The sequence below is a fragment of the Asparagus officinalis genome, chromosome 8 (genome assembly GCF_001876935.1).
Source record: "Asparagus officinalis chromosome 8, Aspof.V1, whole genome shotgun sequence".
NCBI lineage: Eukaryota > Viridiplantae > Streptophyta > Magnoliopsida > Asparagales > Asparagaceae > Asparagus > Asparagus officinalis.
Genome location: NC_033801.1, coordinates 94,952,970 through 94,970,849, shown reverse-complemented (window position 1 = coordinate 94,970,849; position 17,880 = coordinate 94,952,970). Strand labels below are relative to the sequence as shown.

At 34.7% G+C, this 17,880-nt stretch overlaps 2 protein-coding genes across 2 annotated transcripts in view; one reads left to right on the top strand and one right to left on the bottom strand.

Moving 5' to 3' along the window:
* The window catches only part of LOC109851466 (probable kinetochore protein SPC25), a 17,901-nt gene extending 7,054 nt beyond the window's left edge, over positions 1-10,847 (top strand). The window contains exons 4-8 of the mRNA XM_020421601.1: positions 1,171-1,284; positions 1,363-1,452; positions 7,385-7,507; positions 9,721-9,950; positions 10,556-10,847. Coding sequence (XP_020277190.1) covers positions 1,171-1,284; positions 1,363-1,452; positions 7,385-7,507; positions 9,721-9,950; positions 10,556-10,708 — 710 coding nt within the window. The 3' untranslated portion in view covers positions 10,709-10,847. The remainder of the gene's footprint in view (positions 1-1,170; positions 1,285-1,362; positions 1,453-7,384; positions 7,508-9,720; positions 9,951-10,555) is intronic.
* The window catches only part of LOC109851465 (trafficking protein particle complex subunit 3-like), a 28,620-nt gene continuing 23,191 nt past the window's right edge, over positions 12,452-17,880 (bottom strand). The window contains exon 4 of the mRNA XM_020421600.1: positions 12,452-12,787. Coding sequence (XP_020277189.1) covers positions 12,665-12,787 — 123 coding nt within the window. The 3' untranslated portion in view covers positions 12,452-12,664. The remainder of the gene's footprint in view (positions 12,788-17,880) is intronic.

The following is a 17,880-nucleotide window of genomic DNA, read 5'->3' as shown; positions in this document are numbered from 1 at the left end:
TCGATCTAACATCATGTGCTTGTGTTTTGTTTTTCAAGAAATTTGATGTGGCCCATGAGTCATGTGCTTGTGTTTTGTTTTTAAGAAATTTGTTGTGGCCCATGAGGGAGGGAGGGCGAGGGTGAGGGTGAGGGTGAGGGGGAGAGATCTAACATCATGCGCTGAGAGAGATCTAAGAAACAACTTCTGCAGATTAATGTAGAGGTTAAACACGCTAATAGAAACTAACACATGAAGGGAGTGAGGTTGAAAGTAACATAAGTTGCTTGATTATGTTCTGTTAGTAAGCATTGAAAGTTTGTAACTAAGCCAACTTAATCCATATGCCAATTGTCCTGATTAAAAGCTGTTAATTTGAAACTTTTGTTACCAATAAACAAGAACCAAAAATGAGACTAATGTGTCGAGATACGAATATTGCTTTTGCCATATGCTTATGCCCAAAGCACAAAAGTCTTTCTCCCCAAGCATGGTTAAATATAGCTATAATAAAGTCATGTTTTTCATTGACCTTGAGCATCCTCATGAAACCATTGGGACTTTCATGGTTTAGGTATTAAATAATGAAAGAAAAACAGGTATCAGAGAATCGATTTCCCGTTTCAAGTATTCATCCGGATGCTTTCATGTAGTATCAGTATCTTGAAAAATATGTAATCTCTTAGGACCATGTTTCGTTGTTTTTGGTTGAAGCTTTACTTTCACTAGTTATCTACATCACTAAAAATACTCATCTTGTTTTCGTCTTAGCCCTTGTTAAAATCAACTTGCACATGGCGGAAAAATTTCCTGGAGATTGTTCTACTCTTCTGATGTGCTTTCAAGTTGAATAACCCTTACGTGGCACCAAATTCTTATGGAAAAGAAATGACGGGGTTTATCATGAATCGCAGAGGGCTTCTTAGCATATAGGCACTAGGCAGTCTACCTTACCATGTTGGGCATGCAATACATGCTCATGCTACGAAAAGCAGCGCCAGATATCGTTGACTAATAATAGAGTGTGGAAGAAGAAAAAAATTGAGATGTGCTACAGGGAATTTACTCGGCACTGAGGCAAAACATAAAGCTAAATTTCCAAATAGAACATGCTTCTCATATAAATAGCTTTACTGATGCCATCTTTTCTACAAAAAAAATTTACTCTTGTTTATATTTGTCTTTCTTCAGTTTCAGGAGCTCTGGAAGAAAAGAGCGATGAGTATATGACTGAAACAAAAAACATTGAGGAAGCTATCATGTGGTATAAAAGGGTTCTTGGCTTCAGGACAGAAGGAGGTGAAGGTAAACTGGAACATATTCTGTTGAAGTTCATGTTCAGGATAATTTACTCAGCATTAAATTTTCCCTCTTATTTTACAGGGGTCAAATTCATCTTCAACAACATTGACCTGAAAAATGCAGATAAAGAGTATGCATTTACCATAAGGCTTGATGGCGATATATACAAGTGTATGTCCAAAATGTTTCTTAAGTTACGAGGTTGAGTTTAGTAGGTACCTTTTAAGAGTTTAAGTTATAAACCCCAACCCTCTACACTATGAAGTTTTCTGTAGTGGATGGGGCTTTAAGATGATAGAGTAATCCAGGTTCAAATCTGTCGAATAATATTAGGTAGTTAGTTCCTATTTTCTAGGAAGCTTATGTACAGAATTAAATTTGTTTAGATCTGTTTACTAGAATTAGTTAGGCTTTACTGTAATCTAGAGATTTGTTTAGTAGAATTAGTTAGGCTCTGTATTATAAATATACATTGTATTCCGATTATTCAAAATACAAAAGAGATTATTCTTTTTCTCTCTAAACTACATGGTATCAGAGACAGGTTTGTTTACCTGGAGATTTGAGAGACACCTTCCCTTCATTGTTCCTTCAGAATCTTTCTGAATAACCTTCCCTTCTCTTAAGTATTTTTTCGTATCCTTTCCTTTCTGGTTTAACCATTCTTTTCTCCTAATCGGGTAAATATACAATGTCTTCTTCTTCTGATGTTACTAGCCTACCTGTTCAAACCAATCTAGAGACAGGAAGCCACAATTCTCTCCAAATTACTGTTATTCGTTTGAATGGCAGAAATTTTCTTGAATGGGCCCAGTCTGTGAAACTTGCCATAGATGGCAGGGGTAAATTAGGTTTCTTAACAGGAGAAACAAAACCACCAGAGGAGAAGGATCCAGCTTTTCGTCGTTGGCGTTCAGATAATTCACTAATCACGACATGGCTACTCAATTCAATGGAGGAGTCCATTCGTCGTCCGTATATGTTCATGGAAGCCAAGGAAATATGGGAAGCTCTTAGAGAGACCTATTCAAATTTACACAGTTCTTCTCAAATCTTCGAATTAAAAAAGAAATTGTGGCTGTCCAAGCAGGGTGATAAAGATGCAACATCATACTACAATGAGATGCTTTCAATGTGGCAAGAATTGGATCTGTGCTACAATGACCAGTGGGAGAACCCTCGGGATTTGGCTAGATTTCGCTTAAGAGAGGAGAATGATCGTGTCTTTATGTTTTTGGCAGGAATTAACCATGAATTTGATGAGATTAAGGGGCGTCTTCTAGGCAGAACACCTCTGCCTTCCATTAGGGAAGTCTTCTCTGCAATTCGCCAGGAAGAAGGCCGGAGAAAAGTGATGAACAATTCTGTTTCCAATCCTGGAATTGTGGAACCTACAAATTCAGCCTTGGTGACCAAATCTTCTGAAGGTGAAAATTTTTTTTGTGAGCACTGCAAGAAGCCATGGCATAGGAAGGAAAATTGCTGGAAAATTCATGGCAAACCAGCAAATTGGAGGAAGAAATTTGATAGCCGAGCACACTCCTCAGCGGCTGTTCAATCTCAAGGACAATTATCTACTCCTGAATTATCCTCTTCAATGAAGGACCAGATTGCAAATTTATGCAAACTTCTACAATCTCAACAGACTTCTGATTCCTCTTTTTGTTCTTTAGCCCATCAAGGTAATCCTTATCCAAAAGCCTATTCTGTCAAATCTTGTTGTGGTCCTTGGATAATAGATTCAGGAGCTACAGATCACATGTCCGGTAATTCCCATTTATTTCTCAAATATTCTCCTGCAGCAGGAAATAGAAAAATTAAGATTGCAGATGGCTCTTTTTCAGCCATTGCTGGACAGGGATCCATACGAATTTCTTCATCTCTTATCCTTGAAAATGTTCTTCATGTTCCTAATCTTTCATGTAATTTGTTATCTGTCAGTCAAATAACAAGAGAATTAAAATGCAAGGCTAATTTCTTTCCATCCCACTGTGAATTTCAGGATTTGGTCTCGGGGAGGATGATTGGCAATGCTAGACAACATGGAGGTCTGTATTTTTTTGAGGATGGAAAGTACTCGAATAAAATTGTTAAAAATTCATGTTATGTTTCAAATTTCAGTAACAATGATGTCATGCTATGGCATTATAGGTTAGGACATCCAAGTTTTCAGTATCTTAAATGTTTGTTTCCAAATTTGTTTCTGAATAAAGATCTTTCCTCATTTAGTTGTGAAATTTGTGTTATGGCAAAACAACATCGTTCTTCTTTTCCCTCACGTCCATATCAACCTTCAAAACCATTTCAATTAATTCATAGTGACATTTGGGGTCCTTATAGGATTCCTACCCATTCTGGAAAACGTTGGTTTGTGTCCTTTATTGATGATCATTCTCGAGTAAGCTGGGTTTATTTAATGAAGGAAAAATCTGAAGTTGGAGAAATTTTCAAAAATTTTTTCGCTATGGTGGAAACACAATTTAATGGAAAAATAAAAATTTTAAGAAGTGACAATGGAAGAGAGTATTTCACAAAAATTTTAGGCCAATTTTTCTTGGAAAAAGGAATTATACAGCAAAGCTCGTGTTTTGATACACCTCAGCAAAATGGTGTTGCTGAGCGAAAAAATAAACACATCTTAGAAATTACACGTGCTTTACTGTTTACTGCTAATGTTCCAAAACAATTTTGGGGAGATGCTCTTTTACATGCTGTTTTCTTGATAAATCGAATGCCTTCAAGAATTTTAAAATTCAAAACTCCTATCCAGATTTTTCAAGAGTCAAATCCGATTTCCAAACTAATTTCAAATCTACCATTAAAAATTTTTGGTTGCACAGTCTTTGTGCACAATTCGGATAAACAAAGAAGTAAACTGGATACTCGGGCACATAAAGGATTTTTCGTGGGTTTTTCAACTTCACAAAAGGGGTTCAAATGTTTTATTCCTTCACTTAAAAAATATTTTGTCACTATGGATGTTTCATTTTTTGAAAACAAATTGTTTTTTGTCCCTCATCTTCAAGGGGAGATTTCAAATATGAATACTAGGAAAGAAGATTCGGTGACTATTTCAGACCTTGATTTTTTGAGTAGTCCGGATTCTTTGGAAGATAATTCTGATAATTTTTCAAATGAATCAAATCTTATAAGTCCGGATTTGTTAGCTGAAAATGTGGTTCAAAAAGATTCGGATTTGTTGGTTGAAAAAGTGGTTGAAAAAGATTTGACTTCAAATCTAAATAATCAACAAAATCCGGATTTATTAACTAATACTTTAGCTAAAACAGATTTGAATTTAAATTCACAAAATCCTGAGCCAACTTCAAATTTAAATGAGGAAAATCAAAATGTTATTACTGAGTCAGAAACTGATACTTCAAAAATTAAAGATATTGTGAATATTGAAAATTCTATCCCAGGAAATTTAAAATTTTATTCAAGAAAGTATCCTGCCCAAAACAAGAAAACTGATGTTTCTCAGCATTGCCAAACAACTCCTCCACGGCCAGAACCAGAAATATCAGGTGAACTTCAATCAGCCCTTGAAACTTCTAATTCTGATCTATTTATTCCAATTGCTCTCAGAAAAGGAGTTAGATCCTGCACTACTAAACACCCTATCTCTAATTTTGTCTCACACTCAAATGTCTCTCCATCTTTCTCTTGTTTTCTTACTAAATTAACTCATGTTGAGATTCCGAAGTCTGTTCAAGATGCTCTTCAGGTCCCTGAATGGAAGGAGGCAGTTTTGGAGGAAATGAGAGCCTTGGAGAAGAATGGAACTTGGGAGATGATAGATCTACCTCCGGGAAAGAAAACCGTTGGGTGCAAATGGATATTTGCTGTGAAATATCACTCAGATGGATCTCTTGAGAGGTATAAGGCAAGACTGGTTGCAAAGGGTTTCACTCAAACCTATGGAATTGACTATATGGAGACATTCGCTCCAGTAGCCAAGTTAAATACAGTTCGGGTTTTGTTGTTGTTGCTGTCAACCTCAATTGGCCTCTTCAACAACTAGATGTCAAGAATGCTTTCCTCAATGGAGACTTGGAGGAAGAAGTTTATATGGTACCACCACCGGGTTTTGAAGTACGGTTTGGAACTAAGGTTTGTAAGCTAAAAAAATCCTTATATGGACTTAAACAGTCACCAAGGGCTTGGTTTGACAAATTTGCAGGGTCTGTTAAAAAACAAGGCTACTTACAAGGGCAATCCGATCACACCATGTTTTTTAAGAGAACAGACAGGGAGAAGATTGTGATACTAATAGTTTATGTTGATGACATAATTTTAACAGGTGATGACTATGAAGAAATTGACAAATTGAAGAAGAATCTCACCAAGGAATTTGAAATTAAGGATCTTGGAGCCCTTAAGTATTTTTTGGGCATGGAAGTAGCAAGATCAAAGAAGGGATTGATTGTGAGTCAACAGAAGTATATTCTGGATCTCTTGAAGGATTCAGGAATGTCAGGATGCAAACCAGTAGATACTCCAGTTGATCCTAACCTCAAATTGGGTGATAGCAGTTTGGGTATTCCAGTGGATATAGGCAGGTATCAAAGATTAGTTGGAAAGCTCATCTACTTGTCTCATACTCGTCCAGATATTGCATTTGCGGTAAGTTTGGTTAGTCAATTTATGCACTCACCAAAGAAAGAACACCTTGAAGCATCATACAGAATTCTTAGGTATCTTAAAGGTACTCCAGGAAAAGGATTGTTCTTTGAAAGAAAGGAGCACAGGGGAATTGAGGCCTACACCGACGCTGACTGGGCTGGTTCAGTTACTGACAGAAGGTCCACAACAGGATATTGCACATATGTTTGGGGTAATTTAGTTACATGGCGGAGTAAAAAACAGAACGTTGTTGCAAGAAGTAGTGCAGAAGCCGAATTTAGAGCCATGGCAAGTGGGATTTGTGAACTGATTTGGTTGAAAAGGATCTTGGAAGAACTTAAACTACCTATGGACGGTCCTATGAAGTTGTACTGTGACAACAAGGCTGCAATAAGCATAGCAAACAATCCCGTACAGCATGACCGAACCAAACATGTGGAGATCGACAGACACTTCATCAAAGAGAAGATTGAGAGTGGTGCAGTTTGCATACCGTTTCTTCCAACAACGGAACAAACAGCAGATGTTCTAACTAAGGGGCTCTTCAAGCCTACTTTTGAGTCACTTGTTAGCAAGTTGGGTTTGCTCGATATTTACAAACCAACTTGAGGGGGGGTGTCGAATAATATTAGGTAGTTAGTTCCTATTTTCTAGGAAGCTTATGTACAGAATTAAATTTGTTTAGATCTGTTTACTAGAATTAGTTAGGCTTTACTGTAATCTAGAGATTTGTTTAGTAGAATTAGTTAGGCTCTGTATTATAAATATACATTGTATTCCGATTATTCAAAATACAAAAGAGATTATTCTTTTTCTCTCTAAACTACAAAATCCTATCGCCTATAAGCACATATGTAAAGTAGATTTTTGGAAAAATGATTCACTAGAATACCCCAGGTTTTGGCCCATGAAAGGCATTGAACCTGCGGAGGCATGTTAGAGTACAACACTATAATCCTCAACCCTCAACATAACTTTTGAGTTTTGGTGTAGAGTGGTTTAGACTTTAAGCTTACCTATATTATTGTGTGTTATTATTTTGTCCCTAATTTATTCGATACTGTATGATTTTGGATGTGTTTCAGTGATGAGCTGTGATCCTTGCGTGGAAAATGTCAATGACTTGATTACCGGTTTGAATAAAACTAATGTATAAATATACATTGTATTCCGATTATTCAAAATACAAAAGAGATTATTCTTTTTCTCTCTAAACTACAAAATCCTATCGCCTATAAGCACATATGTAAAGTAGATTTTTGGAAAAATGATTCACTAGAATACCCCAGGTTTTGGCCCATGAAAGGCATTGAACCTGCGGAGGCATGTTAGAGTACAACACTATAATCCTCAACCCTCAACATAACTTTTGAGTTTTGGTGTAGAGTGGTTTAGACTTTAAGCTTACCTATATTATTGTGTGTTATTATTTTGTCCCTAATTTATTCGATACTGTATGATTTTGGATGTGTTTCAGTGATGAGCTGTGATCCTTGCGTGGAAAATGTCAATGACTTGATTACCGGTTTGAATAAAACTAATGACCTTTTCAAGTTTGTGAGAATTTTGAGACAGAATTTTCAAGCTGCTGCATTGAATGGTAAAAACCTTCCCCTGTGTAGTTTTATTTATAACAAGTGGGTTTACGAAGCGCTTAATCTTTATTCGCTTATAAAATTTTGTTCTAACTTGCTTTTGAACATGCTCATTTTAGTTTTTGATTTTCTCTTTCTTTACAATTTATCTCCATCTTTTTCAGCTTCGGTTCTAGCATATCAAAATTTCATCTCTCTGCAGATGCCATCCTCTTCTTCCATTAAGTTTAAAAGAGATATTACTTGTAGTTTATCTCAACTAGGAATATATTCTGAGCTGTCACTCTTTAGTTTATGCCACTTCTTCATATGTTGTCTAGATATAATTTTCGGAGCTCAAATTTTGTTACAGTATTCTATGTTAACGTTTCTCTAGTTCCATATTCCTAGATGAAAGAACTATGATGATATTAATATATGCCTAGATTTGTTGTCGTTTCTGGTCTGCAAGTACCATGATATTCATTTTTGCCTTCCAATTTCCATGCACCCTGAATACAAGTTTTAATTCTAACCCTATGTTTTAATTCAGGAAAAGCTTTTCTATCTAGTTGGCCTGGTAATCTGGTATTAATGTGCTATAATATGTAAGAATCACGGACATAAAAATATCCATTTAAACATTTCACTGATTTTGTGTAGAATTGATGCAACTCCCATCTGTTCAGCTTCTAGAAACTAAAATATGTAGTAGTAACTTACCAAGTAGTATTTTATGTCCATGATAGTGTGAGCTTAAAATTTTGAAGCATAAAGACTACTTGATTCTTAGGTTATCAAATATTCAACTTAAAATCTGCAAATTAGTTGACTGTATTTTTCAGTAGTGAGGTTTCAGATTCACTTTCTGACCCTGCTATCTCTAGCTGTTAGCTTTCACTGTACATAGATCATATATATACTTTTGTTCTTGACATGTTAAGCAGAACACGCTTAGTCTGAAGTATAAAGATATTGAAATTCTGCACATGTAAATGCACGTGATAACGAAAATTTGATGTTGCATATTTATATTTTAAAAATACGAAGTATAATTTTATTTTATTCATACAGTGTGCATTTAACAGATAGGGAAAGGGAGTGAAGATCAAATGATTTTCTAATAGAAGATTATATTTTACCTTCAATATTTGAACATGTAATCCCCCATTAATTTTCTTATCCTCACTATTTTCTTTATATATTAGTATAAATAGGTTGTTAAAGATATGTGTGTGTGTGTGTGTAGAACTTGGGCTTTTCTATAACTTAAAATATAACAAACATTCAATTATGCGAGATTCAATTTTATTTACATGATATAGAATTTCTATTACTAGAAGCAAAAAAGAGAACAGAAAACAAAAGAGAAAAAATCATTGTAAAATTTCATTTCTTCCCTTTTGATCCCGGTTTGAAAGAAGGACATGTTCACTATTCATTTAGCTTTGCACCACCCTTTGTTGGTTTTTTTTTAGTAGTATAAATGCTCACAAAAAACTTTAAGCACTAATATTCAGGCCTGCTAAATCTTGTAGTAGTACATGTTAGATGCCACTCATGTACATATTGTGTTAGTATGTGAAGTATGATATACCTGTATTGACACTGTTTATTTTGATGGGACATAATGAAGAATTGGAAGTTGAGGAACCATCAAAAGTTTTATGGGGAGAAAAGTACTGCTATTACTTAAAGTTCACACATCATCTTCTGTATTTTGAAGTTTAATCAAGATCTAACAATTGAGACTAGGTTTAGCTACAGAAGTAGAATAATGAATGGGGAAAATAATTGCAATTTTCAGGTGGCTTCTCTTTCTTACATCTTTAAAAGTGAACTACTGTTTGTTTTCACTTTTCAGTAATCCTCGCAATGTATCCCAACTCCTAAGTTGCAATGAGTGATTGGTGATTGTTGTCACATATATCTACTTAATGTTAGCATTAATGAGCTTCGACATGTTGTCAATATTATCCTTCCTTGTAATTTTAGTTTATACTTTGTTATTAGTTGTATTAAATTGTTTTTCTTGCTAGTCATTAGCACCTATCACGATAGAGTTTGAGACCCATGATCATTTAAGTTAGAAGCTATACCACCCTTGAATCTCGATAGATATGATACAGGTTTATTGTTATGTTCGTGAAGTACACTGCAGAGTTTCCTTTCTGGCATCACATAAGTCTGTGCACATTATCCATCTGCTGTTGCTAACTATGTTCTTTTCTTCTGGCAGAAACTTTACCTACGAAATCATCTTTCCTTCAAGAATCAATTTCAATAACAATTTCATCTCCACCACCAATCTCAGTGGATAGCAGGAAAGAAACACCACTAAAGGAAAATATTCCTCGTTCTCAACCTAAAAAACCTCGCCTTAAATCGAATCAGAGGCTCATCTCTGGGCAGGATTCAGCTCCATCTCCACAGTCCATATCAAATCGCCGCCGCTCCCCACGTTTTGCGGTAAACGTCATAATATATTTTTCTAGTTTCCTTTGCAATGATAAATAGCTTAATTTGCTGAGGAGTGTAGGGTTTGGGGAGGGTGGAAACAAGAAACTCCATAGGAGTTTCCCTGCTTCAAAGAGTAGGAGCTCCACAATGCACAATTACCAAACTCTCAGCCAGCTGTTGTATCAGCTTTACAATTGCTGGTGATAGTTTGTCATTTGTGGTCCCTAGAAGTAATAAGCAAGTAAAAAAGATTTTATTTGTATGTTCAGTCTGAGAGCATCTAATGCATGAATGGATTAAGGGCTGAACAGATTACATAGAATTACTTGAACTTTCTAACACACACATATGAACTGTTAAAACATTCCAAAAATAGCAACATCATATGCTGTCTCTCAACATACCATGTAACCATTACATTTCCAATTTCCTACTCCTTGTTCAATTTCAGTTCCAGTTCCAATTAAAGGAACAGATCAAAATTCTAGTTAACATATTAAACAGTTTCAGGTCCAATTCCAATTCCAATTAAACAAACACATTTTGAAGTTCCAGTGCTAGTAACCATCATGATTGTCATTCTCATTGAAAATACATTTTATTTCCCCCTTTAGCGACGGTACATACTGTTTGCTGCTGCTGCTGTTTATGGGCCATTGCTCGTGGTGGTGACTCAGATTGTAGCAGCAACAGCTGCTTGTATTGCTATGTTGACGACTCAAAATGCACCACAAAAAATGAAAAGGGTGGAGCTTCAACTGAAGTAACACTTGGAAGAAAAGAGGAGAAAAAGAGGAAAGACCTCTCTTTTGTTGGACCTTTTCTAGTAACCCCTTCTCCAAGCGAAAAGAAAACAAAATGACTCGCCTTCAACAAATGTTGAGTTTTGTTCAAATGTGCTTCTTAGTCATAATCCTTTTTTCTGACAGGGAACTGTTCGTTAGTGATGCAATTTGGACTTTGCTTGACTGCTTTTGTTTTACCTGTCAACTTCAAGGATATGCTCGTTCTTGTAATCTTGAAGCAGCTTGCAGCACCCATTTTGCTTGCATTTTTCCCCTGCAGTTACATCATTAGTACAGCATCCCTGATTGCTACATTATAAACATTTGTTGTCATTTATATATTTCAATTTCTGACAATTTGCCCTTTTTTCCTTGGTCCTATCCATATTGTTCCATATCTATCCTTCAAAGTGTATGTGTTGTTTTCCTTATCCTTTTTTTATTGAACTAAGCTTCTCAAGGAAATTAATCAAATATTCTCCGTGCATTTTATCGAAGGTTTGCAATATAACTCTATTTTTGCATAGTGGATCACTTATGTAATATTGGCCATGACTCCAAGCTAATGAATGGCTGGCCAAACATATGCTGATGTTGTGCTCTTATGGAATTCTTTTCTTTTTCCGTTGCTTGCTCCATGTTGATGATGCCTAAATTTGGACCCTTTGATAAATCTGCTGTTTTGATAAATCTGCTGTTTTTGAAGGTGTAATGATTGATTAACTCGCTCTCCTGTAGGACAAAGAGCTTATTTGAAGATTGGATATTTAGTGGCAACTGTTCTCCTTCTGACGCATGTGATTCAAGTGCGTGAAGAAGATAGAATATGCAAGGAATAACTCATTCCTGTTATCTCTAACTTTGTGTAAGATTGTGAGCTATGAGCGCTTTTGTAAATTCAATGTATTGCAATGATACTTATCCTTTCTCTTATGGGCTAAAAATGTTCTGTAAGTTTTGGGGTGTGTAAAAGCATTGGTCGTCACATGTTCATTAGCTATGTAACTGCTGGTTCTTTGGTTTGCTGATGAAAGTCCATATGTAGTCGGATGATATTCTAGGACATTAACTTGATACTGAATCCCTTTACGTATGCAAAATATAGGACCAAGAATGCATTTGGAAAGATATTGGCTGGTAAAATGACTATATTCTGAATCAGAAACTCAACTGATTGTGCCTGAAATTTATTTTTCATTATTGTGAATCCAGGGCTTGCACGCATACAGGAAATGTCTGCACCAGATGTAGATACTTCTACAGTAAACAGAGGTTGATGCGTCCCTCCTTATATTTGAAATGTAAATTGCTGATGTGGTGTACATATAAGCCATCGCTTATGATCTGCATATGTTGACAATCTTAGACTATTGGTTTGGATATGCATCACGTCAGTGATACACTAACAGTGCAGGTATGCATCACGTCAGCAATATGCCAACCAACAGCGCCCTTGTTTATGCTATTATCTATTTTTCCAGCTTCTCTACCTTAGACAATTGTCAGTACATCATTACTACTATTTCTTCTCCTTCCGCCTGAGTCATATCAACTTCTGAAGTCTTTTAGCACCTAACTTCATATAAACCAAGCAGCAGTATCAACTGGGGCTGGAGCATTCTTCCTCAAATCTTCTGCTGGTGCTTGCTCGCATGCAATTGCAGATTACAGTTTACCATTACAAAGGGACCCATGACAACATATACAACCACTGGAGACATGGGGGAAAAAGAACAGTTCAAACCATTTCTATAAAAATCGATAAATGTTAACTATTCTGCATTGTTCTGACATAGCCTCAGAAAGTTTATATACACAATCTGAACCTCCTCGAACGAGCAGAAACAACTTATAACGGGAGGAAAGGCAAGATAACAAAGCATCAAAGAGGATGATGACAAAGAAATGTGCGTGTGCTTTTGATTCTTATGGGTGGATTTACTCGTCGTCTTTGTATGGGTACTCTTCAGGGACTTGCTGCAGAAGTTTGACCCGCAACGCATAGGCATCATCCCCATGAAGCATATCTCTAACCCAGGTCACTTCAGTTTTCATCAACACCTGAAACCAACAAATCCAAGTCACTTGTCAATCTGCAGAAAAATTTATATAATATAGATTTTCATCAAGAATGTTAAAGAAAATAAATCAAATACTTTGTTAATATACATTTTTTGCTGTTGCATTCTAAAGTCTGAAAGAATTAGTGCTGTTTATTTTGCTCTAGACAAACACATGAGGTATATCATATCGGTTTCCTCGTTAAAAGAATTGAGGGAGGAAAAAGGTATTGGGCTTATTTTATCATGTTAGAATGTCCTGCAGCTGAAAACGTATAACTTGAGGGCATTTAAGGGCTTCGACATATGTATAATTAATTTGATTTTATTACAGGAATCATGTTCGAATAAAGATATGTCGCTGCTAGTGAAATAGAAATGAGGTCTAATGAGTTATTTATTAAATATAATGTTATTTTCAAATTCAAGAAATTAAGCAAAGCCTTCATCATATATGTTAGTGTGTGTTTTGGAGAGACGTTGGGACAAAAAGAGCACAGTGACAAAACAACTTCAATACATTCTCGTCTACTAAAGAGCAAGCAAAATAACGAAACATAATTTTGCTACAATGCTTCTCCCAGCTGTCTTAGAAGACTATCTGACACATCATGTGCTATATTCGTGAGCAAATAGGTTGTCATTCATTTTTTTTATATAAAGCATGCACTCATCTAACGCAAAGTTAGAGGTATAAGGTGTTTGAATTTGCTCCAGGCACAAGGATTTTTTTTTCCCTTTATCTATTCAACAGTGAAGCACCATCTAAATAAAAATAGAAGTACTTCTGTTCGGAGTAAGAATATTAAAAAAAAGCTAAATGATGAGAAACCAACCATTTCAAGTGCCCCTCTAATAACTCCACTCAAGATGTTGCACTAGTAAAGACCTTGGCACGTATCAGGGAGCTCTACGAAATCCATCAGAGGATTATCTTCAAGTATAATGCTACAACTTGTTCCCTCAGAGTTCCAATTGGTCACAGTTGCTGTTACCCAGTATATAGATACTGATACAAAATTGCGTAAAATGTTGAAATTTTTTTCTTGTGTCGAATTAAGGTTACCTCAGAGGTAATTATGCTATTATTCTTCCACTAATCGATCTGATGAAATTCATACCTGGCCAAGCTAAGAAGTTATGAACCAACCAAGTCTTCTCAATGTCTGATGCAATTAATGTGACAAGATAATGTGAGAATCCCCTCAGGATATGATTAAAAACATTCATACAAAAAAGGCACCAAATTAATTACAAGATTTTCCCAAGGTAGGCAATCGGCGCTAAGGAACAATAGTAGAAAAGCACTCAAACTTAACACTGAAACTCGCAAAGAAACGCTCACTGACGTTGAATCTAAGGAATATACTGCAAGATAAATACCTTTAGCAGCTAATCCCTTAAAGGCAACCTCATAGACAAGAAACTCCCACTGAAGGGAAAGAAAGAATAAATGAATTTGATGAATTTAATATCTATGTGAATACAATTAATTCAATTGAAACTTCAAATGAATCTGTAAGAGATAGCGAAGGTGAAGGTTTTTTCTATACCTGATGAAGATCTAGAAAAATTAAAACAAGCTATTCCTAGATCTGATAAAAAAGATGTTTATAAAACCTCTTCATTGAAATCCAGGTTTCTAAATAAAAAAAACCTATATGTTCGAAAGAATGCAAGGAAATATAGAATTAAAAAAAGGAGATGATTTTACATCTATCCCACTGTTTTAAAAAGCCTCCGCCTAGTCTGCCTAGGCGTAAGCCTAAGCCTAGGCGGTACCCAAGCGACCTAACTAGCGTTTAACACTTAGACGGAACCTAGCCTGCCCATTTAGATTTTAGGAGTGTTTTAAGGGAGTATTGTCTACTTACGTGGACTGGATTGTACCCTTTAGGCCATGATCATGTTTTCTATGTTGCGGCATCCACGTCCTCCATCCTCCTTCAAACTCCTTTAACCTCCAAATATGAATACCTCCACTATCTCCTCCGACCTTCAACAAAATATCATCGACCACCACTTAAATGAAGGAAGAAACCTGCCTGGACAATAGTCCAGCACCTAATGTTTCTATAACATTGATAGTTACTATTAATTATTGTGACTAAAAAAATAAAAATAAAAAGCCTCTTAGGCTCTAAGCGTCAGGTCCAATGCCTAGACCTCCTAGCACTTTCTATAACCTTGTTAGTTATTATTTTGACTATTTATTATTTAAATATACATAGTTTATTGTGGATCTAAGATTGCTACCTTTTTGGCAAATTTATATAAATTAAATACATAGCTTTATCAATTATTATAATTAAATAATTTAAAAAACAGCCAAACGCGTAGACGCCGCCTAGGCGTACACCTAAGCGGCGTCTAGGCGCTGGCTCAAACGCCTAGTCCGCCCAGCGCTTTCTGTAACATTGATCTATCCAATTGATAGATAATTAAAAAAATAGAATAAATAAAGAAATACTATCTTGATAAAAGATATTTACATATCAGTTTGATCCAAATCAAAATAACTGGGTTATTCAGATTAGGAATAGACAATCTAATTTTATTCGTTTGTAGATATGAAAGAATTGTAGATTCTCTTAATAGTTTAATTGGAGGAGCTAAATATAACTTAGCAAATAGAATATTTGCCATCAACATACATCCAGAATTTTGTTAGTCTTTCAGACAATAATATTAACAAAATATGTACTTTGTCCATAAAATTAGAAAATATAGAAATGTTACCAAAATCCAAAGTACTTAGAATGCAATGAGAACATTGTATGGGAGTAAATAATATGTGTACCTTTAGATCCATAACTCCAACAAACTACATTCAATTATTTGAAGTTGGAATGAGAAAAACTATTCAATAAAGAATGGTTGATACTAGGCACATAAAATAAGATCCACATCTACAGATTTTTACAAAATCTTTAAAATCACCAATAAGACTACCGAAGAATTCTTTATTGCATCGGGAAATACCACATCTACTATATATACGACATCTGACGAAGCATCCACCACTTCAGAACCAAGATTGACAAGGATAAACACTATAATAAATGAACAAAAAGATCAATCTATGGTAGATATAAAATTGAATCTTGGTATATTACATGATACACATAGGCTAAGTTTTAGACACGATGATCCTATTGAAGGAAGGTCTATTAGATTTATTAAAAAATTGGATGAACAAGATAAAACCAAAAGTTAATACATAAACAGGGAATATGATAATAAGAGTTCCCATCTCAGGCATTCAACAATGATTAATAATACAATAGATCTAAGAAGAAGAGCTCAATCTTATACACACACACATACTATTAACATTTCAACTACCAGACACTGCTGAATTCACAATTCATGCTTTACTAGATACTGGAGCTCAAGTTAGTCTTGTAAAACAAGTTTTCACTCCAGAAAAAATTTATGTTCCTATGGGCAGAAAAAGAATTTTAAATGGTTTTACTGGACATCAAACAGGTGTTACCCACAAAGCTAAACAAATACCCATCACTACCCATGATATGCATGGAATCACAGTCAAATACTTCTTTGACTTTACCATATTACCTCCTGGTTTAGATCGAGATTGCATTCCTGGAATGGATAATCTTAGACACTATCCGCCTTTCAATAACGCATACTTCACTTTTGATAGTCATCTTATACCCAAAATCCCTTTTTCTAAACCTATTTCTTCTTCTTATTCTCCATCGCTAGCCCAGCGTGGTGAAATAGAATAGAAAAAATATACACTTATCTAATTTCACCTGCAAATGAATTTGAAAAACTAATCCCTAGTATTATGCTAGAACCACTCTATTCTGACAATCCTTAAAGCTTTTTAATAAAGCAGCAATATATTGTAAATAGAACTTCTTAATGAATGTATAAACTCATATATAAGAGTAAATAGCATCACGGTATCTACTCTTGATAAAAAAGAATTTGCTAAACAAATACAACTACTAGTCGATCTACAGCTTATTAGAAAAAGTTATAGTCCTCATTCATCTCCAGATTTTCTAGTTAGAAATCATGCAGAACTGAAAAGATGAAAAGCATGGATGGTAATAAACTATAGAAAACTCAACAGTTACGCCAAATTTGATGGTTACTTTATACCATCAACAGAACATCTATTAAGCAGATTTAAGGAGCAAAATTTATAGTAAATTTGATGGGAAATTAGGTTTCTAGCAATTTAAATTCAAAGATAAGAATTCAATTGAATTAACATATTTTAGTTGCCTATAAGGTCATTGTGAATTAATAGTAATGCCTTTTGGTTTAAAAAATGCTCCACAAATATTTTAAAAATGGATGAATTCTACATTTGGACACCTACCATATTTAGTCGTATATATAGATAACGTTCTAATTTTCTCTTCAACGGAAAAAGAACACAAAGAACGCCTTTTAACAGTTATCAAACTACTTATAAATAATGGAATTATTCTTAGTCCTAAAAAGATTTAAGTTATTTAAGACTGAAATAGAATTTTTAGGCAAATACATAAAAAATAGAAGAATAGAACTCCAACAACATATATACTCAAAATATAAAAGAATTTCCTGATGATTTTTCAACTCTTAAAGAATTGCAAAGTTTCTTAGGTTTGCTAAACTATGGAAGAAAATTCATACCTCATCTTTCGGCAAGAATAGAAAATTTACAAAAGAAACTTACTAAAATGCAAGTAAAATATAAACAAGAAAGTAGTGAACAACCTAGAAGATGGAATAATGATAAGATCAAAATTATATATTAAAAAAATCTTATACTACAAATAGCATTATTTTACAAACCGATGATTTTGATCTTTTTTACAAAAAAATATAGAGGTACTACCTTATGCATCTCAAAATTTTAAAAAGACAGAACAAAAATATGTTACTTATGACAAAGAGCTTCTTGCTATAAAATTAGCTAGGAAAAATCTAAATATATATCTTATCGACAAAAACTTTATTATTGAAACATATAACAAATCTATATCCCAATTTTTAAAGAAAAAACTATTAATAATTTAGAAAAATTAAAATTGCTACGTAATTAAAAATCTATTCTTATGATGTCAAATA